The 25,655-nt window shown below is 38.6% G+C and overlaps 2 protein-coding genes across 3 annotated transcripts in view; one reads left to right on the forward strand and one right to left on the reverse strand.

The window, feature by feature from the left end:
• Positions 1-16,299, reverse strand: part of AKR1C4 (aldo-keto reductase family 1 member C4) — a 32,400-nt gene extending 16,101 nt beyond the window's left edge. Inside the window, exons 1-5 of one of the 2 annotated variants that reach the window (XM_050804867.1) lie at positions 16,149-16,299; positions 12,872-13,039; positions 4,791-4,907; positions 3,438-3,515; positions 2,884-3,006 (exon numbers count right to left, since the gene is read on the reverse strand). In XM_050804867.1, coding sequence (XP_050660824.1) covers positions 2,884-3,006; positions 3,438-3,515; positions 4,791-4,907; positions 12,872-13,039; positions 16,149-16,232 — 570 coding nt within the window. In that variant the 5' untranslated portion in view covers positions 16,233-16,299. The remainder of the gene's footprint in view (positions 1-2,883; positions 3,007-3,437; positions 3,516-4,790; positions 4,908-12,871; positions 13,040-16,148) is intronic. The other variant, XM_050804868.1, reaches the window with a different exon arrangement.
• Positions 1-25,655, forward strand: part of LOC126963008 (aldo-keto reductase family 1 member C3) — a 194,549-nt gene that overhangs the window by 111,542 nt on the left and 57,352 nt on the right. The gene's annotated exons all lie outside the window — the stretch shown is intronic.

Raw genomic sequence — 25,655 nt, forward strand, 5'->3', positions numbered from 1 at the left:
GTCTAATGTTGACAGTGGAGTGTTGAAGTCTCCCATTATTATTGTATGGGAGTCTAAGTCTCTTTGTAAGTCTCTAAGGACTTGCTTTATGAATCTGGGTGCTCCTGTATTGGGTGCATATATATTTAGGATAGTTAGCTCTTCCTGTTGAATTGATCCCTTTACCATTATGTAATGGCCTTCTTTGTCTCTTTTGATCTTTGATGGTTTAAAGTCTGTTTTATCAAAGACTAGTATTGCAACCCCCGCTTTTTTTTGTTTTTCATTTGCTTGGTAAATCTTCCTCCATCCCTTTATTTTGAGCCTATGTATGTCTCTGCGTGTGAGATGGGTCTCCTGAATACAGCAGACTGATGGGTCTTGACTCTTTATCCAGTTTGCCAGTCTGTGTCTTTTAATTGGAGCATTTAGTCCATTTACATTTAAGGTTAAGATTGTTATGTGTGAACTTGATCCTGCCATTATGATATTAACTGGTTATTTTGCTCGTTAGTTGATGCAGTTTCTTCCTAGCTGCGATGGTCTTCACATTTTGGCATGTTTTTGCAATGGCTGGTACCGGTTGTTCCTTTCCATGTTTAGTGCTTCCTTCAGGGTCTCTTGTAAGGCAGGCCTAGTGGTGACAAAATCTCTAAGCATTTGCTTATCTGTAAAGAGTTTTATTTCTCCTTCACTTATGAAACTTAGTTTGGCTGGATATGAAATTCTGGGTTTAAAATTCTTTTCTTTAAGAATGTTGAATATTGGCCCCCACTCTCTTCTGGCTTGTAGAGTTTCTGCCGAGAGATCTGCTGTTAGTCTGATGGGCTTCCCTTTGTGGGTAACCCGACCTTTCTCTCTGGCTGCCCTTAAGATTTTTTCCTTCATTTCAACTTTGGTGAATCTGGCAATTATGTGTCTTGGAGTTGCTCTTCTCGAGGAGTATCTTTGTGGTGTTCTCTGTATTTCCTGGATTTGAATGTTGGCCTGCCCTACTAGGTTGGGGAAGTTCTCCTGGATGATATCCTGAAGAGTGTTTTCCAACTTGGTTCCATTTTCCCCCTCACTTTCAGGCACCCCAATCAGACGTAGATTTGGTCTTTTTACATAATCCCATACTTCTTGCAGGCTTTGTTCATTTCTTTTTCTTCTTTTTTCTTTTGGTTTCTCTTCTCGCTTCATTTCATTCATTTGATCCTCAATCGCAGATACTCTTTCTTCCAGTTGATCGAGTCGGTTACTGAAGCTTGTGCATTTGTCACGTATTTCTCGTGTCATGGTTTTCATCTCTTTCATTTCGTTTATGACCTTCTCTGCATTAATTACTCTAGCCATCAATTCTTCCACTTTTTTTTCAAGATTTTTAGTTTCTTTGCGCTGGGTACGTAATTCCTCCTTTAGCTCTGAGAAATTTGATGGACTGAAGCCTTCTTCTCTCATCTCATCAAAGTCATTCTCCATCCAGCTTTGATCCGTTGCTGGCGATGAGCTGCGCTCCTTTGCCGGGGGAGATGCGCTCTTATTTTTTGAATTTCCAGCTTTTCTGCCCTGCTTTTTCCCCATCTTTGTGGTTTTATCTGCCTCTGGTCTTTGATGATGGTGATGTACTGATGGGGTTTTGGTGTAGGTGTCCTTCCTGTTTGATAGTTTTCCTTCTAACAGTCAGGACCCTCAGCTGTAGGTCTGTTGGAGATTGCTTGAGGTCCACTCCAGACCCTGTTTGCCTGGGTATCAGCAGCAGAGGCTGCAGAAGATAGAATATTTCTGAACAGCGAGTGTACCTGTCTGATTCTTGCTTTGGAAGCTTCCTCTCAGGGGTGTACTCCACCCTGTGAGGTGTGGGGTGTCAGACTGCCCCTAGTGGGGGATGTCTCCCAGTTAGGCTACTCAGGGGTCAGGGACCCACTTGAGCAGGGAGTCTGTCCCTTCTCAGATCTCAACCTCCATGTTGGGAGATCCACTGCTCTCTTCAAAGCTGTCAGACAGAGTCGTTTGCGTCTGCAGAGGTTTTGGCTGTGTTTGTTATTGCCCTGTCCCCAGAGGTGGAGTCTACAGAGACAGGCAGGTTTCCTTGAGCTGCTGTGAGCTCCACCCAGTTCGAGCTTCCCAGCAGCTTTGTTTACCTACTTAAGCCTCAGCAATGGCGGGCGCCCCTTCCCCAGCCTCACTGCTGCCTTGCCGGTAGATCACAGACTGCTGTGCCAGCAATGAGGGAGGCTCCGTGGGTGTGGGACCCTCCCGGCCAGGTGTGGGATATGATCTCCTGGTGTGCCTGTTTGCTTAAAGCGCAGTATTGGGGTGGGAGTTACCCGATTTTCCAGGTGTTGTGTGTCTCAGTTCCCCTGGCTAGGAAAAGGGATTCCCTTCCCCCTTGCGCTTCCCAGGTGAGGCAATGCCTCGCCCTGCTTCAGCTCTCGCTGGTCGGGCTGCAGCAGCTGACCAGCACCGATCGTCCGGCACTCCCCAGTGAGATGAACCCAGTACCTCAGTTGAAAATGCAGAAATCACCGGTCTTCTGTGTCGCTCGCGCTGGGAGTTGGAGACTGGAGCTGTTCCTATTCAGCCATCTTGCTCCGCCCCTTCTCTGGTGGTCTTTTCAAACCTTAGAGATAAGTCCACCTTCTCCCTGAGCTCTGATTAACCATTTCAGTCCTCCTTGATGAAATTTACCTTCTCCAAAAGTAGTATACAGAATTCAGCATGAAGGTCTCTGTACCTTTTTCACTAATACTTCTCCAAGGAGAGGTACAATTAAGGGTCTTCCATGTTCTTCTAGGCAGAGGCTTTGCTTTCTAGAATCTTCTATTTCACAAATGTAAGTGGAACAAAATGAATGGAAGCCAGGCAGTAGGACAGGAAGATGGGTATTGAGAAAAGAAAGGAGAGGAGGCTGAGGGCCCTCACCTGGTTGCAGACGGGCTTGTACTTGAGTCCTGGGTTGTTGAGGATCATCTCCAGCTGTCTGCGGTTGAAGTTTGATACCCCGATGGACTTGGCCAATCCTGCATCCTTACACTTCTCCATGGCCTGGGAAGGGGTTGTGAGGAATTATTTGTGCAGTTGGCTGCAGATTATGATAAAAGCAAGACAGAACTGCTAAGCAACAACTGTTAAGATATGACAATGAAAATAGCAGTGATTCTCAAGAGAATCACAACAGATAACAGAAAAGGATAGTGACAGCAAGAAGAATTTGGGTATCCTCTTTAGGAAGCTGGAGAGAAAAATGCACATGGAGGGGGAGGAATACCTGTCTTCCTTGTCCCCAATTTATCTCCTTCATTTCCCACTATTCTATTTCAGTCATGTGTTCTTCCCTACCACTCAGCAAAACTTCCTTCGTCAAGCTCCTGAATTTCTAGTTCCAGTGATGCATATTCCACTGGTTGCACATGAAAGCTGGGAAACAGGTTTACCTCTTGTCTTCCTTTTCTGTACTCTGTCCTCCTAGCACTTACCTCCCATATGGCACAGAGATCCACTGTGTCGAACATTACTTTTCCATTTTCATCTTTTGGTAGTGGCGTCTCACCTGGCTGAAGTAGAAGCAGTCATTTTAATGTCACAATTTAATTTCTCCACCCATAGGCTTGTTCCCATGTACATTTTAGGATAATCCACCAGGTGCTGCAATGTTCTAGAAAGTGGTGTGGGCAAAGTGTCTCACATACGGAGTTTTAAGGCATGTCTTTAGGAGACAGGTTTCCTTTAATCTCCTACTTTCATTATATATATATATGTATAGTATATATAATATATATATATATATATATATATAGTATAAATATTTTACAGGTTTTACTTTTATCTGCTCCTATAATTTTCTCTGGGGAAATGCCACTTTTTGACTCAAAAAGTCCTTGATATCCAGCAATAAGGGATTGTATTCTTGATCCACGTGATACAATAAGAGTTCCTTATCCCCCTGAAGATTTGATAGCACATGAGCAGGATCTTAAACCAAACGTGGTCAAATGGAAGTTCTTTTCAATATGTATTTGAAAGTTGTAAGACCCATGGAGGCTGTCTTATGTTAATCACCATGAGCCTTGAGCTGCCTCAAAACTATCATTGCCAACAATGAAAAAGGCTGGGACAAAAATCCAGAAAACCTCTTGGAGTTCATAGATAATTATGGAGAAAAGGTCACATTTTTAGAGTGTAGGTGAAATCTTTATTCATGGCAGTGACTACCCATTTGCATCATGCAATAAACTCTTCTTTAAATAAACTAGCCTGAGTTTTTCCCTATAAATTTAAAAGTTATGCACAACCGAAATTCATGACTAAGCAAAGCTACAAACTCCAGTGTGAAACAAGCTTTAGTGAAGAAGGCAACGATTCTCAGGTCCCATTATGGTTTCCTTTTTAAGACTCACCCAGAGTGAGTTCCACCAAATCTACTTCAGCTTAAAATGGGGAGAGATAATGGAAACTCACTGTACCACATGTGCAGTGATTTTTTTTTTTTTTTTTTGGCACCACAGCTGCATAAATCTCTACATCTGTGAACATCCTAAGAGATGGACTCAGGAACCCCAATTAAGACAGGGTCTTAAAGGTGGCTATCATTATTTTCTTGAGTTTTTGAAGCAGAGGCTTTTGAGGTTGATGTACTGTCTTCTGTTGTCATCATATATTAGACAAGAAGGTTTCACTATTTATTCAATAAAGCATGTTAGACATTATACTTGGGACCCTTCTCCCATGTAATAATACCTACATCCTCAGAAGCTTAATTCAACCATCATCATAAAGGATGGTCATGCTGACAACAGAAGAGAAAGAAGTTTGATCTCAAGATTCCTTACCTTGAGAGCCATTGGGAAATGAATAAGATAGAGGTCCACATAGTCCAGTTGAAGTTTTTTCAGTGAGCTTTCCAAGGCTGGTTGGACCAACTGTGGTCGAAAGAAAGTGCACCAAAGCTGCATGGTAAAATAAAGGATTGATGTTGAATAAAAACATGAGCCAATTTTATTAGTTTGCTTCACCTAATATTTAGACATTTTTCACCGTTCCAAACTGATGACCCCTGGCAAAAAATATTCCCTTTGTTTATTTTGATATGACCTACCCATATGAAAGCTATTCTATATTGCATATATAGTTAGTACAACTACTGAACAATGGAATTAAAATTTTCAATAGGTAAAAATTGGTATCAAATAATAATTCTGATTATCTGAACTGTGTTTGAGAGAAATTGTAAAGCATTTGAATAGTCTAATTTTCTCATCCATTGAACCCGATGGCTAAGAATAAGTATTCCTGTTTAGAAACTGAAGAGCAAAAAGTTGTTACATGCTGACAAGTGTTGAGCATCATTCAAGATACTTTTGTTATCTGTTGTTTCACACTCATAGGGCTCTCTTATGTTGTATCTCCCTGCCTCCCACACTCTTCAATGAAAAGGACAATTGAGATTCAGAATAATAAGATACTGAAGAAAGTCATCCCAGATATAAGAAAAACTAAAATATGATTATAGGTCACTATTAATCTCTAGTCTAGGTTAAACCATCCTGATTTGAGTTTTTTGTTCCCAAGATCGTGGATCAGAGGCAGTGTTAGCATGACTCTCCCACTTGGAAAGACAGAATAGCGTGTAGAGATTCACAATGCAAACTTTTTTCCAGGAAGCAATGCGGTAACTGAATAGGAAAACTGAAAGAATCCACAGACCCTTTGAAAGAAGTGGCAGGCTGCAGCCTACACTGTGAGACAGATGAAAAACTAAGTGCCCAGAGTGTGAGAAGGGGAGAAACTGCCTCCAGAATACCCTTCCCCACCAGGGACTCTGAAAATTCAGGCCATGGGTGTAAGGCCTTAACCCTACCCAGGCTCAGAGCTGATTTAGGGAGAGGTGAGAAATAAAGTAGAAGCAGCAGTGACAAGTGCCACAAGGGTATTACCAATCTGCAGCATGGACTGAAGGAAGCCATTTCTTATTTTATCTCACAGGGGACATCAGGGAAGTCAGCCAATCTGAACTTGGGGAGTTCCGGCACATGCCACAGATCGAAAGAGGCTCCCAGCTGAATTTCATGATATTAATATTATCTCGAGTAGGGATGAGCTCCTTTGGCCAGAACTCTGGAGGAAAGCAGGAAGTGTGCTGCAGACAAATGCAGAAGCCTGGCACCTGGCCCTGCAGGTGGATGGGCAGGACATAGCTTGAAAGCCAAAGTTGCTATCTCCACAGGAAAAGCTTATGGCCCATGGCAAGTCTGAGTTCTGAGCGCAGGATTCTTGGAACTTAGTTCAGTGCTCTTAGAGCACTGTGGAACTGGGATCTGCTTCTAACTGCATGCGTTCTTGGTGAGGCTTACTGCCACTAGCTACTCCTTACTCCATGTGTGAACGCTTTTGTGCAGCAAAGGCAGTTATGCTCCCCTTTGGAACATTACCCCAGTAGTCTGAGCACCATCCCCTGATGCTCACAGCAGCTGTAGCTAGTCTCCAGAAAGTCAGAGTGCATACTTGCCTAACCCGGACCAAACTTGGTTGTGCCCCTCCACCCACCCTGGTAGCGTAACACAATAAATTTTTAGAAAATTTATGGCCCTGCCCGTCACCTGAGAAACCAGAATACCTCCCCAGGGCAACATAAGGGAAGTTCAAATCTCACTGCTACCACCACAGCTGGTGCTCTTTTGCAAGTGCCATCTCTTGGCTGGAGGCCAACCAACACAGTTCATCACAGAATATCTAGGTAGACTAACACTGCACCCAGCTAGGAGAAAACTTGTGTAGGATCTCAGCTACCACCATTGCCTGCAACTACCTGGCCAGACAGAAGTCCTGAGTGTGGCCATGGGACAAGTTTGCTACTATTATCACCAACATTTGAGAAAGCCAGCACATCAGGGCTATTGATAATCAAGGCATCTCAGAGTCTATGTCACTTCCCTGCCTTCCCCATGACAGCTGGAGCTGGTACCCACTGCTGGGAGACTTGAAGACAGGCCACATCACCGAATCCCTTGCAGATATTCCCCAGCACTAGTCCAGAGTAAGGCAACCTCACTGCTGGGTGGCTAGACCCAGAAGAGCAATAACAATCACTGTAGTCTGGCTCTCAGGAACTCCTACTCTCAGGGTAAGGGGATCGCATCACATCAAGGGAACTTTCCGTGGGACAAAATAATCCAGAGAGCAGGCCTTGAGTCTCACATCTTTCCATAGGTGGAAAGTTTCAGCAGACACACAATTGCAGTGCTGGGTTCAGTAGGGAAAGTCTCAACCTCTACTCACAACAGTCAAGCAGCCTTGGTGCTCATGAAAGGTCTTAGAGAAGGGGTGGTCTTTCCCCTCTTGTCCATCACTGCAGACAAAGCTAGGGCTTCTCCCAGAGGAGCTGAGCATTGGTATACCTATAGCCAGCCTTCCTGTAACATTTCAGCATGACTGCATCCCCACAGGAGGAGCACTTCCCAGGTGCAGGCTTCCATGAGCGGCAGTCATGATTTCTCCCTACTTGGAACATTTGCGTTCCTACAGACGAAAAGTGGTGCCTGTCTGATCTCAATATCCAGAACACTGGGACAAAAGAGGCTGGGAGGTGGATAGCTTTCCTGTCAGCCTGGCAGGTGAGCTGTTCAATTCCCACCTATGCGGTGTTTGGTTTTCTGTTCTTGCAATAGTTTGCTGAGAATGATGGTTTCCAGCTGCATCCCTATCCCTACTAAAAGCCATGAACTCATCCTTTTTATGGCTGCATAGTATTCCACGGTGTATATATGCCACATTTTCTTAATCCAGTCTGTCACTGATGGACAGTTGGGTTAATTCCAAGTCTTTGCTATTGTGAATAGTGCCGCGATAAACATACGTGTGCATGTGTCTTTATAGCAGCATGACTTATAATCGTTTGGGTATATCCCCAGTAATGGGATGGCTGGGTCAAATGGTATTTCTAGTTCTAGATCCTGGAGGAATTGCCACTGTTTTCCACAATGGTTGAACTAGTTTACAGTCCCACCAACAGTGTAAAAGTGTTCCTATTTCTCCACATCCTCTCCAGCACCTGTTGTTTCCTGATTTTTTAATGATTGCCATTCTAATTGGTGTGAGATCGTATCTCATTTTGGTTCTGATTTGCATTTCTCTGATGGCGAGTGATGATAAGCATTTTTTCATGTTGTTGGCTGTATGAATGTCTTCTTTTGAGAAGTGTCTGTTCATATCCTTTGCCCACTTTTTGATGGGGTTGTTTGTTTTTTTCTTGTAAATTTGATTGAGTTATTTGGAATAATTAAGGAAAACTTTCCTGGCCTGGCTAGAGATTTAGATATCCAAAGAAATCCTGGGAAATTCATTGCAAAAATATCACTACCAAGGCACAAGGTCATGAAGCTATCTAAAGTCAACATGAAGGAAATAATTCTAAAAGCCATGAGACAAAAGCATCAAGTAACTTATAAAGAAAAATCTATCAGACTTAACAGGAGGCTTCTCAGCAGAAACCTTACAAGCTATAAGGGATTAAGGTCCTATCTTTAGCCCCCTTAAACAAAATAATTTTCAGCTAGGAATTTTGTATCTAGCAAAACTACATCTCGTAAATGAAGGAGAAATAGTCATTTTCAGACAAATGCATAAGGAATTTGCCACTATCAAACCAGCACTGCAAGAAATTCTGTAAGGAGTTACAAATCTGGAAACAAGAGCTCATTATGCACCACAGTAGAACCTCCTGAAAGCACAAAACTTACAAAGCCTATTAAACAATAACACAAAAAACCAAAGTATATAATAACTAAAATGATAAATAGAATAGTGCCTCCTATCTCAATATTAACATTGAACATAAGTGACCTAAGTGCTCCACTTAGCAGATACAAAATGGCAGAATAGATAATAAACCACAAACCAAATACCTTCTGTCTTCAAGAGACTCACCTAACACATCAGGATTTGTATGAACTCAAGATAAAAGGGTGAAAAAAAAGATTCCATGCAAAAATGGAAACCAAAAGTGAGCATGAGTTGCTATTCTTACATCAGACAAAATAGCCTTTAAGGCAAAAATAGTAAAAAAAAAAAAAAAAAAAAAAGACAAGGTCATTATATAATGACAAAGGAATCAATCCAACAGGAAGCTATTATAATCTTGAATTTATATGCACCTAACACTGGAGCTCCCAGATTTATAAAACGATTACTACCAGACCTAATAAATAAGATAGCAGCACAATAATAGTGGGGGACCCAATACTCTACTGTACAGCACTAGTCAAATAATTGAGACAGAAAATCAAACAATGGATTTAATTGTACTCTTAAAAAATGGACTTAATGGATGTTTACAAAACATTCTACCCACCAGTTGCGGAATATATGTTCTTCTTATCAGCACATAGAACATTCTCCAAGATAAACCATATGATAGGCCACAAAACAAGTCTCAATAAATTTAAGAAAATCCAAATTATATCAAGTATCTTCTCAGAACTAAGTGGAATAAAACTAGAAATCAACTCTGAAAGGAACCCTCAAAACTACAAAAATACATGGAAATTAATCTGTTCTTGAATGTTTTTGGGTTAAAAAAATCAAAATGACAAGTAATTTTTTGAAATAAATGATAATATTGACACAGTTCTCAAAACCTCTGGGATGTAGCAAAAGCAGTGCTAAGAGGAAAGTTCATAACATTAAATTCCTACATCAAGAAATCTGAAACAGCACAAATTCACAATCTAATGTCACACCTCTATGAACTAGAGAAACAGGAAGAAACTAAAACCCAGGCTAGCAGAAGAATAGAAATGACGAAGATCAAAGCAGGACTAAATGAATTGAAATAAAAAAATTACAAAAGATCAATGAAGCTAAAAGCTGGTTCTTTGAAAAGATGAACAAAATTGAGACCATTAGTGAGATTAACCAAGAAAGGAAGAGAAATCGAAATAAGCACTCAATTAGAAATGAAACTGGACACATTACAAATGATACCACAGAAATACAAAACAATCATTTGAGACAACTAAGGATACCTTTATGTGCACAGACTAGAAAATCTAGAGTAAATGGATAAATTTCTGGAAACATACAACCCTCCTAGATTAAATCAGGGAGAAATAGAAACCCAGAAAAGACCAATAACAAGCAGCAAGATTGAATCAACAACAACAAAAAAATTGCCACCAAAAAGTCCAGGTTCAGGTGGATTCACAGCTGAATTCTGCCAGACATTCAAAGAAGAATTGGTGCCAATCCTACTGAAACTATTCAAAAATATAGAGAAAGAGGGAATCCTGCCTAAATTATTCTATGAGGCCAGCATCACCCTAATACCAATACCAGGAAAGGACATAACAAACAAAAACAAAAAGCAGAAAAAGAAAACTGTAGACCAATCTCCCTGATGAACACAGATGCGAAAATCCTCAAGAAAATACTAGCTGACTAAGTCCATCAGCACATCAAAAATATATCATGATCAATGGGTTTCATCCCATAGGTGCAAGGATGCTATGATATACACAAGCCAATAAATATATCACACAAAGAGAATTAAAAACCAAAACCATATGATCATCTCAATAGATGCAAAAAAAAACAATAAAATCCAGAATCCATTTATGATTAAAAATCCTCAACAAACTAGGCATAAAAAGCATGTATAACAAATCCATAGCCAACATCATACTGAATGGAGAAAAATTGAAAGCATTCCCCTGAGAACTGGAACAAGCTAAGGATATCCAATTTTTACCACTTCTGTTAAATGTAATACTGGAAGTCCTAGCCAGAGTAATCAGGCAAGACAAAAAAATAAAGGGCATCCAAATTGGAAAAGAGTAAGCCAAAGTATTGCTGTTTGCCAATAATATGATCATATACCTACAAAACCCCAAAGCCTCATCCAATAAGGCTCCTCTATCTGACAAATTCAATAAAGTCTCAGGTTACAAAATCAGTTTACAGAAATTAGTAGCACTGCTATTCAACAACAACCATGCTGAGAGTTGAATTAAGAATTCCATTTACAACAGCTGCAAATAAAATCCCTAGGAATATGCTCAACCAAAGAGTTGAAAGATCTCTACAAAAAAATACAAAACACTGCTAAAGGAAATGATACATAAACAAATGGAAACACATCCCATGCTTATGGATAGAATCAATAGTATGAAAATGACCATATTCTAAATTCACATGAAACCACAAAAGGGCCTCAATAGCCAAGGCAATACTAAGCAAAAAGAAGAAATCTGGAGGCATTTTATTACCAGACTTCAAATTATACTACATGGCTATAGTTACACAAACAGCATGGTACTGGTATAAAAAATAGGAATTTAGATCAATGAAACAGAGAACCCATAAATCAGGCCAAATACTAATCTTCGTTCGACAAAGCAAACAATAACATAAATTAAGGAAAATAACCCTATTCAATAAATGGTCCTGGGACAACTGTCAAGACACGTGTAGAAGAATAAAACTGGAAGCCATCTCTCACCATATGCAAAAACCAACTCAAGACAGATCAAAGACTTAAGTCTAAGACCTGAAACCATAAAAATTCTAGAAGATAACATTGGAAAAACTCTTCTTTACATTGGCCTGTACGTTGGCGTCAGCAAAGAATTTATCTCTAAGACCCCAAAATGCAAATGCACAAAAAGCAAAAATAAATGGGACCTAATTAAACTGAAAAGATTCTGCACAGCAAAAGAAATAATTATGTGAGTAAACAGACAACCTACAGAATGGGAGAAAATTTTTGCAAACTATGTATCCAGCAAAGGACTATTATCCAGAATCTACAAGGAACTTAAGTCACCAAGATAAAAACAACCCTGTTGAAAAGTAGGCAAATAACATGAATAGACATTTCTCAAAAGAAGTATACAAACAGCCAAAGAACATATGAAAAAATGCTCAACATTACTAATAATCAGGGAAGTACAAATTAAAATCACAATATCACATCACCTTCTGCAAGAATGGTTATAATTAAAAAGTTGAAAAAACAGAAGTTGGCATGAATATAGTAAAAAGAGAACACTTTTACACTGCTGGTAGGAATGTAAATGACTATAATCACGGAAAACAGTATTGGAGATTCCTTAAAGAACTTAAAGTAGATCAACCATTTGATTCAGCAGTCCCAATACTGGTATCTAACAAAAAGAAAATTCATTATATGAAAAAGACACATACACATGTTTATAGCAGTACAATTCACAATTGCAGAAATATGAAACCAATCCAGGTGCCCATCAACCAATGTATGAATAATGAAAATGTGGTATATATATATACATCATGGAACAGTGTGTATATAAAAAGGAATGAAATAATATATTTTGCAGGAACTTGGATGGAGCTTGAGACCATTATTCTAAGTAAGGTAATTCAGGAATGGAAAACCAAACACTGTACATTCTCTCTTTTAAGTGGGAACTAAGCTATGAGGATGTATAGACATAGAGATTATATAATGAACTTTCAAGACTCAGTGTGGGTTAGGTTGGGAGTAAGGTAAGGGATAAAAGCCTACATATTGAGTACAATGTCCAGTGATCGCCTGACAGCTTCACTTAAATCTCAGAATCACTACTATAGAATTGATTCATGTAACCAAAATCAACTTGTATCCCCAAACCTATTGAAATTAAAATATGAATTCATAAAAAAATTACACTGAGCTGAGGCTCAACACTTAATTTTCAAGTAATAAATTTGAACACAATAATGATGAGAAAGGCATCATCATTCTCTGCCTTTTATTTCAGTTTTAATACATGATTATGTGTGAATAAATTGGAACTAATAAGCACAATTCACCCACAACTACTGAACCAGTTACAGAATTGTCATCTCCACACGATCACATTAAATACAGGTGCATGCAAGCTCATCATAGGCACAGTACCTTTGAAGTGTAGAATATGTCTTCTCTCTTCACACTGCCGTCTGCAATCTTGCTTCGGATGGCCAGTCCAACTTGCTCCTCATTGTTGTATAAATAAGCAGAATCAATATGGCGGAAGCCAGCTTCTATTGCCAATTTGGTGACCTCCACAACTCTGTTCCTCGGAACCTGAAGGAGCAACGGAAAGTAGTAGTTGGTGATAAGTGTGCTTGAGAGGTAGTGAAACAGGAAAAGTTCCCTTGTCCTCACAGGGTGTGCGATGGGGGTGTGGTCAGTGCTCCGCTGCTCAGACCTCTAGGGGAGCATACAGATGGGGGCAGGGTGTGGGGCTCCGAGCCCGCAGCAGTGTCTAGGTGTGGATGTTTACAGCTTCTGAAGCCCCACTGGGCGTGTGTTACAGGGTGCTCTTTCAGTTTTGTTCTTTTAGTTTTGCCATCTACAGGCTTGTGTTAACCAGCTCAATTAGACCCTCTACCTTGTTGCAAGGACAGAGGGGCTTTCTGTATCCTGGATTCTTGCTTTGCTGCACCGGAAGGATCGGATCACACCTGGGCTTGGAGAATGAGTGCAGGGTTTTATTGAGTGGAGAGTGGAGGTAGCTTGGGGGAAGTCAGAAGGGGATGGAGTAGGAACGTTTTCCCCTATCAGCAGCCTGGATTGTCTTTTGACTGCCTCAGTCATTCAGCGTCATTCTGCTTCTGCCAGTAGGTGGCCCGCTGGCGTGCTGGTGCCTTTTGGTGAGTTTCTCTAGAGGTCCAGCGGCCTGTGTGTGTGTTCCTCTGCCGATGTGCTCCTCTTAAAGTCCATCCGGTTCTGTCTCTGCCTTTCTAAGATTTGGGGTTTTTACAGGCACAGGATGGGGGCATGGCAGTCCAGGGTGGTCTTGGGAAATGCAACATTTGGGCAGGAAAACAAAAATGCCTGTCCTCACCTAGGTCCCTGGAGGTGGAGCCCTAGCCAGGGACCACATCCTCCTCCACCCAGCACTTCCCTTCCGCGCTTCTGTATAATTTAAAGAGACCACGCTCTTCCCTTCCCAGCACTTCCATATCAGTAGTTCAGGCACCAGCAATGACCTTCACAAAAATCACATTATCCTCATGTCTTGGGTTAGTTCTACATGTGGAGTGATAAACCCATCCCAATTTGCTTTAGTCTTTCCTAGTTAGTAATAAAGATTGGGTATCCCTGGACCTCTTCAGTCCCAGGCAATTACTGGTTAATCACTAGCATGAAGTTGCCCAACAAAAACTTCAGATTTAGTCATTTCTTGGAAAAATTAACAAGACTCAACTTATAGTTATTATTTGAGACAGAGTCTCACTCTGTCACCCAGGCTGGTATAAAGGGGCACAACCTTGGCTCACTACAAAATCTGCCCCCACCCCCACCTTCTTCACCTTGGGCTCAAGTGATCCTCCCACCTCAGCCTCCCAAATAGCTAGGACCAGACAGGCATCATGATCCCGGTTAAGTTTTTGTATTTTTGGTAGAGAGGGGATTTCACTATGTTACCCAGGCTCAAACTCCCGAGCTCAAGGGATCCACCTGGCTTGGCCTACAGAAGTGCTGGGATTACAGGCATAAGTCACTGCATACCCACTTCTAATTATTTTTTAATATAGTGAAATTAACACATGGAAAAAGGCACACGGAAGAAATTATGGTAAGAATACAGTGTAAGTTCCTATGATTAGTCTCTCAGTGATGTTTCAGGAAACACACTGACTTCCTCCAGCAATGTTGACTACAAGGGATGCTATTTGGAGACTCAATTCCCAAGATTTTAACTGGGTGCTGGTTACATTGACCCAGTCTGTATAGCACCCACCAAACTTCCAGTCTTGTAAAGAAAGCAGGTATACAGAAACCCTACACTTTGTACAACCAGTTAATTATAGACAGCACCCTTATCAGTTAGGAAAGGGTGAGAAATTCAACTTCTCAGATACCAGCCAGGCTCCAACTTTGAAAACAGGTGCATCTACGGGTGGCAGTCTATTGTGTTGACTCCTTTCTACACAGTCATTAGCCATTCAGTGTGCATGACAGAATTAAATACTAGGAGTAAAGACATATACTCCAAGTATGTAGATTTATAGCTAAGAAATTAACTGCAACCTGTGAGAGATTAGTAAAGTACGCTTTATCCCTAACAAATAAGATCAACTCTTTTAGGAATGATATAATTTCAGTGAAATTTAAAATTATTGACTTATCTACCAAATTTGGATAAAGATTTTAAAGGTATATTTTTTAAATGACAAAACCATAAATGAAACAATTTTCTATTTTAATATAAGTATTTTGGAAGCTTTCTTTTTCTAGTGAAATTAAAAGGAACTAGATGCCAGGTCTCACTGCCTTCCCCTATACCAGCCCTGATCTTCTCTTTGCTGTGCAAGCACTCAAGGTTTACCAAAGCTAGAGCTTCTGTGTTGTGTTTTTCCTTACTTCCCCTTCATGCCAATTTGCATTACAAAGTGAACCACTCCTGTTGATGGTCTTCAGGGTGTTTCTCTGTAAATTCTTACAACATATAGTTGACCAAATTTAGACACAAATTTTATGTGACTAGTCCTTGTTAACACACTTAGTAGTCTTGGAATACAAGTTTTCCTCCAATGTAGAAATAGCTCAGTCTAGAAAAAAAGTCTCCATTTTGCCCACTTCTGTGTCAGAGGACCACCCCTATCATTTTGATACAAATTTCTTAAAGTTATTTTTCCCGTCAGGTAATTTTCCTAGAGTTGAGAGTTGTACAGGGTATTAAGTCCAGGACCAGTATTACTGTGCCATGCTCAAGGCCACGCAGCAGCTCAGCAATACTATCCCAGCGGTTTTCATACACCCCATCTTTAGGCGCTGTTGCCACAAAGGTTTCTTTTGATCATGTCTAGTGGAAGAATAAAAGATTTCTTCAACCACAGAAATAAATGAGAAACCATTCTCACTGCAGTCATCTCCTACAAAGGGAACGACCAGGCAGTGTTCTTCACCGTTGAGTTTTATATACTCTGCCAAGCTGGGCAACACACAGAAACAGCAGATAAAAACAGTATACAAAATAAGCAGTAAATTACTGAATGACAGACCTCAGTGCAAAACGAACATTGACTACCTTTTCTCTTTGAAAGTAGAATAGCTCTAGCCTAGTAAGACAGACCAGATGAGTCACGCAGAGTAACGGAAACACAAAGCTGAACAACCCAGGTCATCGTCCACTTATGCTAGCTTTGCTCTTTTAAATGCTCAATGCTGAAAATGTGATTATTACCTCTGGAGGTGCATAGGAGCCAAATCCCAATACGGGCATGAAGTGACCATCATTTAGCGCCACACGCTGATATTTGGGATCCATTGCATGTCACTTCTTTCGCTATGCAGATCCTGTGTCCTTCGTCAACATCTGGTATTTATATTCAGGGGTTATATAAACAATGGGCAGGCAATGTTGCACTGCTCCCTGGGGCTAATCAATGAAACGTAGGAGGAAGCAAGTGACAGTGTATTACACAAGATGTGAAGAAAATTGAATCCGGTTCACTTGTTTCTTATCAAAGAGAATTTTTAAGTACATTATTATATAGTGAAAATAAAATATTTTTTCTAAAGTGAAATTTTCTATTCAGAATCCATCTATCTATATATAATAACTCATCCAACAGATTTATAGAATGATTGGTGATCATGTTGGACTATAAAATAACTCCAGCTACAAATCTCATTTTTGTTAATGCCATGATGATATCTCATCTTTATCTTCTGTCATTTGAAATAATCAACCATCTTACATCTTTCACACAGACAGTATTCAAAAGAATGACTAGTGAGCATTTTTTTTAAAAATGATGACCCTCAATAAAGAAAAAAACCAAAGAAAATTTCTCTTTTTACATTTTTCATCAGCAAATTAATTTTGTTTCTTCTTTCTTTTAATTGTAGTAGGAATTTTCATTCCTGATGGAGGTGCAGTGCTCATGATGTGGCAATCCTGCAAAGGTTCAAAGGGAAAAAAAAATTACTTGAGGTCAGGAGGTCGAGACCAGCCAAGGCCAACATGGAGAAATCTTGTCTCCATGAAAAATACAAAAATTAGTCAGGCGTGGTGGTAGATACCTGTAATCCCAGTTACTCAGAGGCTGAGGTGACAGAATTGCTTAAACTCAGGAGGAAGAAGTTGCAGTGAGCCAAGAATTTTAAGAATAGCCATTCTGACTGGTATAAGATGATATCTCTATGTGCTTTTGATTTGCAACACCCTCTTTGCTTCTATTCACTTCTTCCTAAAAGAAACAATAAAAGAAAATAATTAGGTAAATTACTACACATTGAAGCAATGGAATATAATAGAGCCATTTAAAATTTTCACACAGAGTGTCATCAGCAGGATGGTGGATTAGAAAGCTCTCAAATCTCCCATGGAATTATAAAAAAAAATCTGAAATGAACTAAAATAAACTATTTATAGAGTGGCTCAGTAGAGATGCAGGGTGACGATAGATGCACAGATGCCACTGGCAAGAGATTAGGGGGAAGAGACACACATTAGGCCATCTACGGCACTGAGGAGAAGCTGAGCTGTGAATTTTTGACATGATAAGGTATTCAAAAGCCACTGGGCATTTGGAGAAATCAAATAGGGCACACACAGTCTAGGCAGATGCATATTCAGAAAAGAACTGAGAAGACCTTAAGTTTTCATGTAGAGCTGACGCCGAGACTAAGAATATGCCAAGCATATTAGCTGATTATTGTCATGACACAGAAATAATATAGATTGTGAAATGTGGCTGTTTTTCAAATGTGCAATAAAAACAATAACAAAGCTACAAAGAAACAGGAAAACAACGTTCATTATGAGGAAGAAAATAAGCTGACAGAAACTGTGAAGAATTACCGGCATTGATATTAGTAAAGAAAGACTTTCTGATTTTTATTTCTTATTAAAATCTTAAATCATTTTAGATTAAATAGGCACATGTGTAAGTTTGTTATATAGACACGTTACATACTGGTGAGGTTTGGGCCTCTAGTGTACACATCATTCAAATAGTGAACATTGTACCCAATAGGAAGTGTTGTAACCTTTGCCCCGTCTCCAACTTTCTCCCTTTTGAAGTACTTGATGTCTATTTCCATGTTTATGTCCATGTGTACCTATTGCTTAGCTTCCCCTTATAAATCAGAATATGTGGTATTTTGTTGTGTTTCTAAGTTAGTTAACTTAGAATAATATCCTCCAGTTCCATCTATGTTGCTGAAAAGGATATAATTTCACTCTTTTTAGTGGATGCTTAGTATTCCATAAGCATATATGCTTAGTATATGTATGTACATTTAGTGTATATATATATATATATATATGCATATTAGTATGTATATGCACATTTTGCCTTCTTTCTACATCCATACTGATATTTGTTGTTTTTTGACATTTTAATAATAGTCATTCTGACTGGTGCAAGATGATATCTCAATGTATTTTTAATTTGCATTTTTCAGATGAGTATTAAGAACAGTTCCCTGTATTTTTGTGAGCTGCTTGTATGTCTTCATTTGATGAATGTCTGTTCATGTCTTTTGCCTAGTTTTTAACAGGATTGTTTGTTTACTTGTTGGATTGAGTTCCTTATAGAATCTAAATAAAAGTCCTTTGTTGGAGCCTAAATTTGAAAATATTTTTCCCATTCTGTAGATTTTCTGTTGATTATTTCTCTTGCTGCCCATAAGTTTTTTAGTTTAATTCCCATTTACCTGTCTTTGTTGCATTTCCTTTTTGGCGTCTTCATCATTATATCTTGACCTAGCTCAATGTCCAGAAGAGTTTTCCCAAGGTTTTCCTCTAGGACATTCATAGTTTCAGATCTTCCTTTGTAGGTCTTTAATCCATGTTGATTTAACTTTGCCAACGGTAAGAGATAGGGGTTTAGTTTCATTTATTCTGCTTTGGCTAGCCAATTTTCTCAATACCATTTAATGATTATAGTGTCCTTTTCTCATTGTTTGTTTTTCTTTAACTTTGTCAAAGTTCAGTTGGTTGTATGTTTGTAGCTTTATTTCTAGGTTCTCTATTTTATCCACGTGTCTACTGTTGTACCAGTACCATGTTGTTTTAGTTACTGTAGCCTATTAGTATAATTTGAAGTCAGGTAAAATGATACCTGTGACTTTGCTCTTTTGCTTAGGATTGCCTTTTTATGAAATTTAGATTTTTTTTTTTTTTTTTTTTTTTGTAATTTGAATAATGATGTTGGTAGTTTGTTAGGAATTGCATTGAATCAGTAGTTTGCTTTGGGCAGTATGATCATTTTCATGATATTGATTCTCCCAATCCATGAGCATGGTAATCTTTTTATTTGTTTCATCCATGATTTTTTTCATCAGTATTTTGTATTTCTGCTTGTAGAGATCTTTCACCTGCTTAATTTTATTTATATCTAGATATTTTATTTTGTTTTTGTCTATTGCAAATGGGACTGAGTTATTAATTGGGTTTTAGCTTCAACATTATTGGTGTATAGAAATGCTACTGATTTTTCTACACTGATTTTGTATCTTCAAATTTTATTGAAATGTTTTTTTCAGTCAAGTCAAGCAGTCCTTTGAAGCAGTCATTATAGTTTGATAGGTATAAAATCATGTCGTCAGAAAAAATTGATCATTTGAATTTCTCTTTTCCAACTTGGATGGCTTTTGTTTTTTTCTATTGCGTGGGTTCTCTGGTGAGGACTTCCAGTTCTATGTTAAATAAGAGTGGTGACAGTGGACATTCTTGTGTTTTGCCAGTTCACAGGGGGAATGCTTTCAACATTTTCCCATTCCCTTCCCATTAGGAAGATGTTGGCTGTGGGTGTGTTATGTATGACTCTTATTATTTTGAGATATGTCTTCAATACATAGTGTGTTAAGCGTTTTATGAGAAAGAAATGTTGGATTTTATGAAATGCTTTTGTGTCTCTTTCGAGATGATCATATGGTTTTTGTTTTAAATTTTGGTTATTTGGTGAATCAAATTTGTTAATTTATGAATGTTGAAACGTCCTTTATTCCTGCATTAAAACCTACTTGATCATGATAAATTATCTCTTCGATGTGCTCTTGGTTTCAGTTTGGTAGTATTTTGTTGAGAATTTTTGCATCCATGTTCATCAGGGATATTGGCCTTTAGGTTTCATTTTTTTGGTATCAAGGTGACACTTGTTTCCTATGATGAGGAATATCATGAAATAGCTTCAGGAAGGTTTGTTTTGGATCTTTGTACATCTCATAAAATTTGGCTGTGAATCCACCTCGTCCTGGGATTTTCTTTGTTCTTGCTCTTTTACTGATTAAATGTGCTTGCTTATTATTAGTGTGTTTAGAATTTCTATTTATTTCTGGCTCTATTTTGAAAACTTGTGTATTTCCAAAAATTAAATCATTTTCTTTAGGTTTTCTATTTTGTGTGCATGGAGATGTTCATAGTAATATTTGTTAGTTTTTGTGTTCTGTTCTAACAGTTGCAATGTTGCCTTTGTCATTTCTGATTTTGCTCATTTGAATTTTCTCTCTTTCTTGGTTAATATAACTAGTAGTCTATAATTTTGTTAAACCTTTCAAATAACCTTTCAAATAAATATAAATAAATAATAATTTAATTTAAAAGATTAAATTAAAAATTAAATTTTTAATTTCTTTGATTCTGGCATCGTTGTTTTAGTGTCAATCTCATTTGGTTCTCCTCTAATGTCTCTTATTTCTTCTTCTGCTAGCTTTGGGTTTGATTCTTGTTTGTTCTTATTTTTCTAGTTCTTAGGGGTGTGATATTAGGTGGTTAATTTGAGATGTTTCTGTCATTTTTTTTTTGGAAATGGATTCTTGCTCTATTGCCCATACTAGAGTGAAGTGGCACGATCTCAGCTCACTGCACATTCTGCATCCTGGGTTCAAGTGATTCTCGTTCCTCAGCCTCCCGAGTAGCTGGGATTGCAGGCACCCACCACCACACCCAGGTAATTTTTGTATTTTTAGTGGAGATGGGGTTTTGCCATCTTGGCCAGGCTGGTCTCAAACTCCTGACCTTGTGATCCACCCACCCTGACCTCCCTAAGTTTGGAATTACAGCCACGAGCCACCACATCTGGCCTATTTCTGTCTTTTTGATGTAGACATTTACCACTACACTTACCTCTTAGCACTGCTTTTGCTGTATGTTAGAAGTTTTGGTAAGTTGTGTCTCTATTTTCATTGTTTTCAAAATATGTTTTTGACTTATGCCTTTGTTTAATGTTTACCCAAAAGTCGTTGAAGACAAGTTTTTTAGTCTCCATGTACTTGTATCATTTTGAGAATTCCTCTTGGTATTGATTTCTAAATTTATTCTCATATAGACCGAGAAGATACTTGATATAACATCAATTTTTTGAATTTATTGAGACTTGCTTTTGAATTTATTGAGACTTGCTTTGTGGTCAGGCATATGGTTGATTTTGCAGAATGTTCCATGCAGAGATAAGAAAAATATATACTCTGTGGTTGTTGTGTATAATGTACTGTAAATACCCATTAGATCCATTTCATCTAGAGGCTAGTTTATATCTGAAGTTTCTTTTTGACTTTCTGCCTTGATGACCTGTCAGGTGTTATCTATGCAGTATGGAAGTATAGCAGCAAATGTTTTCTCATATGTCTAGTGGTATTTATTTCATGAATCTGGATGCTTCAGAGTTGAATGTATACATATTTAGGATAGATTGTGTTTTTCTACTGTTTTCAGTTCGAAGTCACTTTCAACTTATATAAGAATGGCTACTGCTCATTTTTGTTTTTGATTATTATAATATATATTTTAAAAATATATACTATAAAAATTGATTTTGGTGTGTTTGTAATGAAATCTTTGCTCATTCCTGTGTCCAGAATGGTATTTCCTTGTCTTCTAGGGTTTTTATAATTTGGGGTTTTACATTTAAGTCTTTAATCCACCTTCAGTTCATTTTTGAATATGGTGTAAGGAAGGGGTCTGATTTAAATCATATGAATATGGCTAGCCAGTTATCAAAGCACCACTTGTGAAATAGGAAGTCTTTTTCCAATTGCTTGTTTTTCTTAGCTTCATTGAAGATCAGATGGTTGTAGGTGTGTGACCTTACCTCTGGGCTCTTTGTTCTGTTCTTTTGGTCTATATGTCTGTTTTTGTATCAGTACCATGCTGCTTTGGTTACTGTAGCCCTGTAGTATAGTTTGAAGTGTGATGCCTCCTGCTTTGTTCTTTTTCTTTTGATTGCCTTGGCTATTTGGGCTCTTTTTTGGTACCATATGAATTTTAAAATAGTTCTTTTCTAGTTCTCTGAAGAATGCCATTGGTAGTTTAATAGGAATAGCATTGAATCTATTAATTGCTTTGGGAAGTATGGCCATTTTAATGACATTAATTTTTTCTATTCATGAGCATAGAATGTTTTTCCATTTGTTTGTTTTATCTCTGATTTCTTTGAGCTATGTTTTGTAGTTCTCATTGTAGAGATCTTTCCCTTCCTGATTAGATGTATTCATAGGCATTTTATTCTTTTTATGGTAATCCCAGTGAATGGGATTGTGTTTCTGACTTGGCTGTTGGCTTGACAGTTGTTGGTGTATAAAAATGCTAGTGATTTTTGTACATTGATTTTGTATTCTGAGACTTTACTGAAGCTGTTTATCAGTTTGTTAAAGAGCTTTTGGAATGAGACTAGGGGGTTTTCTAGCTACAGAATCATGTCATCTGCAAACACAGGTAGTTTTACTTTCTCTCTTCTTGTTTGAATGCCCTTTATTTCTTTGTCTTCCCTGATTTCTCAACCAGGATTTCCAATACTGTGTTGAACAGGTGTGGTGACAGATGGCATCCTTTTCTTGTGCCACTTTTCAAAGCGCATGCTTTTATATTTTGCCCGTTCAGTATGATATTGACTGTGGACTTGTCATATATGGTTCTTATTATTTTGAGGCACATTCCTTCAATATCTGGTTTATTGAGTTTTTAAAATGAAGTGGTGTTGAATTTTATCAAAAGCCTTTTCTGCATCTATGAAGATGATTATGTGGTTTTTGTCTTTAGTTATGTTAATGTGATGAATCACATTTTTAATTTGTGTATGTTGAGTCAACCTTGCATCCCAGGGATAGCACCTACTTAACTGGGGTAAGCCACCATTGTTTCTGTGTTTCATCATTTATCAGAACATTGTTGTGTGTCTCATAACTGTACATTAAATGTAAATGGCTTAAATTTTCACATTAAAAGGAAGATTTGCAGAATGAATTTAGAAAAATCTAGGACCCAACTGTGTGTTCTGAACTAGAAACTCACTTTAGGTGAGGACATAAATAATGTGAATATGAAAGACAGAAATAGGTATTGTATGAAAGTAGTAACCAACAAAGTACTGTGATAGCTATACTAGGATCAGACAAAATACAATTTGGTCAAAAACTCTGACAAGAGATAATCAAGACATAGCACACAGGCATACATTATAGATATTAAATGTTGGGTTCCAGACCACCAACATAAAAAATAGCACAAAATCTGAATTACATAAATTTTTTTTTATTTCAACTGCATATAAAATTATGTTTACACTATTCTGTAATACATTAGGTGAGCAATAGTATCTAAAGAAACAATGTACATACCTTAATTTAAAAAAAAAGTTGTGACAAAATGCTACCAATCATCTGAACCTTCAGCAGGCTGTAATCTGAACTCCAGTTTAGACCTTTTTCCAATAATTCAGACTGGAATAACAAATTGTCTGTTCAGCACCTCCTCTTGAGGGTTTAATGGACATTTCAAGCTCAGGATGCCCCAGAAAAAAATTTCTTTAATCTCCATGCAATTCAGCTCCACCTTAAATTTTCACAGTCTCAATAATTCTGTTCTTTCCATCATAAAGAACCAAATTTGGGGACTGAGTCTTGCCTTTTAAAATTCTCTCATAACCAGTATAAAACCTGTGAACAAGTCCTCCCATGTTCACCTTAAAAATTACCCAGAATCTGACCACTCCTCATCACCTGCTCTACAACCATCCTGTTCCAAATTACTCAATTTCGTACATTGGTTATTAAATAGCCTCCTAACTAGTTTTCCCCTTTTATCCCTTACCAACCTACATTCTACTCTCTACACAGAAGCTCAGTTTCATCCAGTGTCCCCTTATCTGTCCTAGAGTGAAAGCAAAATCCTTGCAGTGGCCTACAGGGCTCTGCCTAACCATGGCCTTTCCTTCCTTTCTGACCTCTTTCCTAATCCTGCTGTTCCCAGATCACACGTGCTCTTCCCTTGCTGCAGGGACTATGCCCTTCAGGATCCCTCTGCCTGAAGCCCTCCCCTCAGCTGTCAGCAAGGCTGGCTTCCTCTGCTCCTTCAGGTCTTTTCTCAAATGTCTTTGTCTCAGTGAGGATTCCCTGCTTGAGCTATTTGTGATTTCAATTGTTCCTGCACTCTTTCCATACTCTACCCCTTTCCCTGCTTTTTCCCCTTCACAGTGCTTCCTATCATACAACATGGTTTTCATTCTATATAATTATTAGCTTTTTGTCTGTTTCTGTCTCCTTGAAAATGAGTTCAGTGCAGGCTTAGATTTTTGTCTGTTTTTAATGCCTACAACAGTATCTTGCACATTATAGCTACTCACTAAATATTTATTTTTGAACGAAATACACTTTCATATAATTCTTGAATGTGTTCCTTGGAGGCCATTGCAACATATTTTCTGGCACTCCTTCCACTCCTTCCAGAATGGCACATGTCCTTCTGTTTCCTTGGGTGCCATGCTGTATTATAATTGCCATTTGCACTCTGTCACCTTGTGTGGGTTTTAAGCTGCTAAGGTTGTAGTGACTTGTGTGCAGCCATGCAGAGTTGATCTAGTACCTCTGCTCAGATCCTCAATGGGCTGCAGTAAAGGCATAAGCCTAAAGCAGGATCTCCCTGAAGGCTTAGAGTGGAATAACCTGCTTCTAAGATCGGGGGGAGCTGGCAGGGTTTGGTTTCTTCTGGACTGTCTGAATGAAAGCCTCAGTTTCGAGCTGACTGGTGACCAGAGGCCCCACTCAGCTCCTCTCCATGTGAGCCTCTCCTATGTTGCACCAATTTTATCAAAGTTTGAAAACTGAGAAAACAGTAGAGTTTCCTAGCACAATGGAAATTACAATTTTGTATTTCCTAATGATGGAAATAATATCACTCTTCTTTACAATAGTCAATTGTTTAGAATAAAGACACAAGTGCTAGCCACAGTTGATAAGAGGGCATTACACACATTACACAGGGCCATAAATACCAGGAGGCAGGGATCATAGGGGAACAATTTGCCATCTGCCCACCTCTTATCCAATAAACCATGAGCTTCCTGAGAGCATCTCATATCCTTGGTAGCTTTTGAAAACCTGAGGAAGTAAAAATAGTGCCAGGAAACCATGGACAAATACCTTTCCAGTTACAAAGGGAAGATGGACTCTGAAAAGTGTTAGGTACAAAGTATGACATCTAATCTATAAATGTTTTAGGATAATGCTTAAGGCAAGTTTTATGAGAAGAGGGGCAGGGAGCATGAAGCCCTGCTTTGGATTTACTGAGAATAAAATTGGCCTACTCTCTTTCAGTAACAAATTTCCTAGACTGCTAAATTAGGAAAGTGAGAGAGAAATAATGTCTTTTACTTGGGTCAACCATTTAGTGCAAAATACGGGTTAATATTGCAAACTTGTTAGACAAATTTTTAATCTAGTGAATGATGAGCTTCTGGCTATTACT

The sequence above is a fragment of the Macaca thibetana genome, chromosome 9 (assembly GCF_024542745.1).
Source record: "Macaca thibetana thibetana isolate TM-01 chromosome 9, ASM2454274v1, whole genome shotgun sequence".
NCBI classification, from domain to species: Eukaryota; Metazoa; Chordata; class Mammalia; order Primates; family Cercopithecidae; genus Macaca; species Macaca thibetana.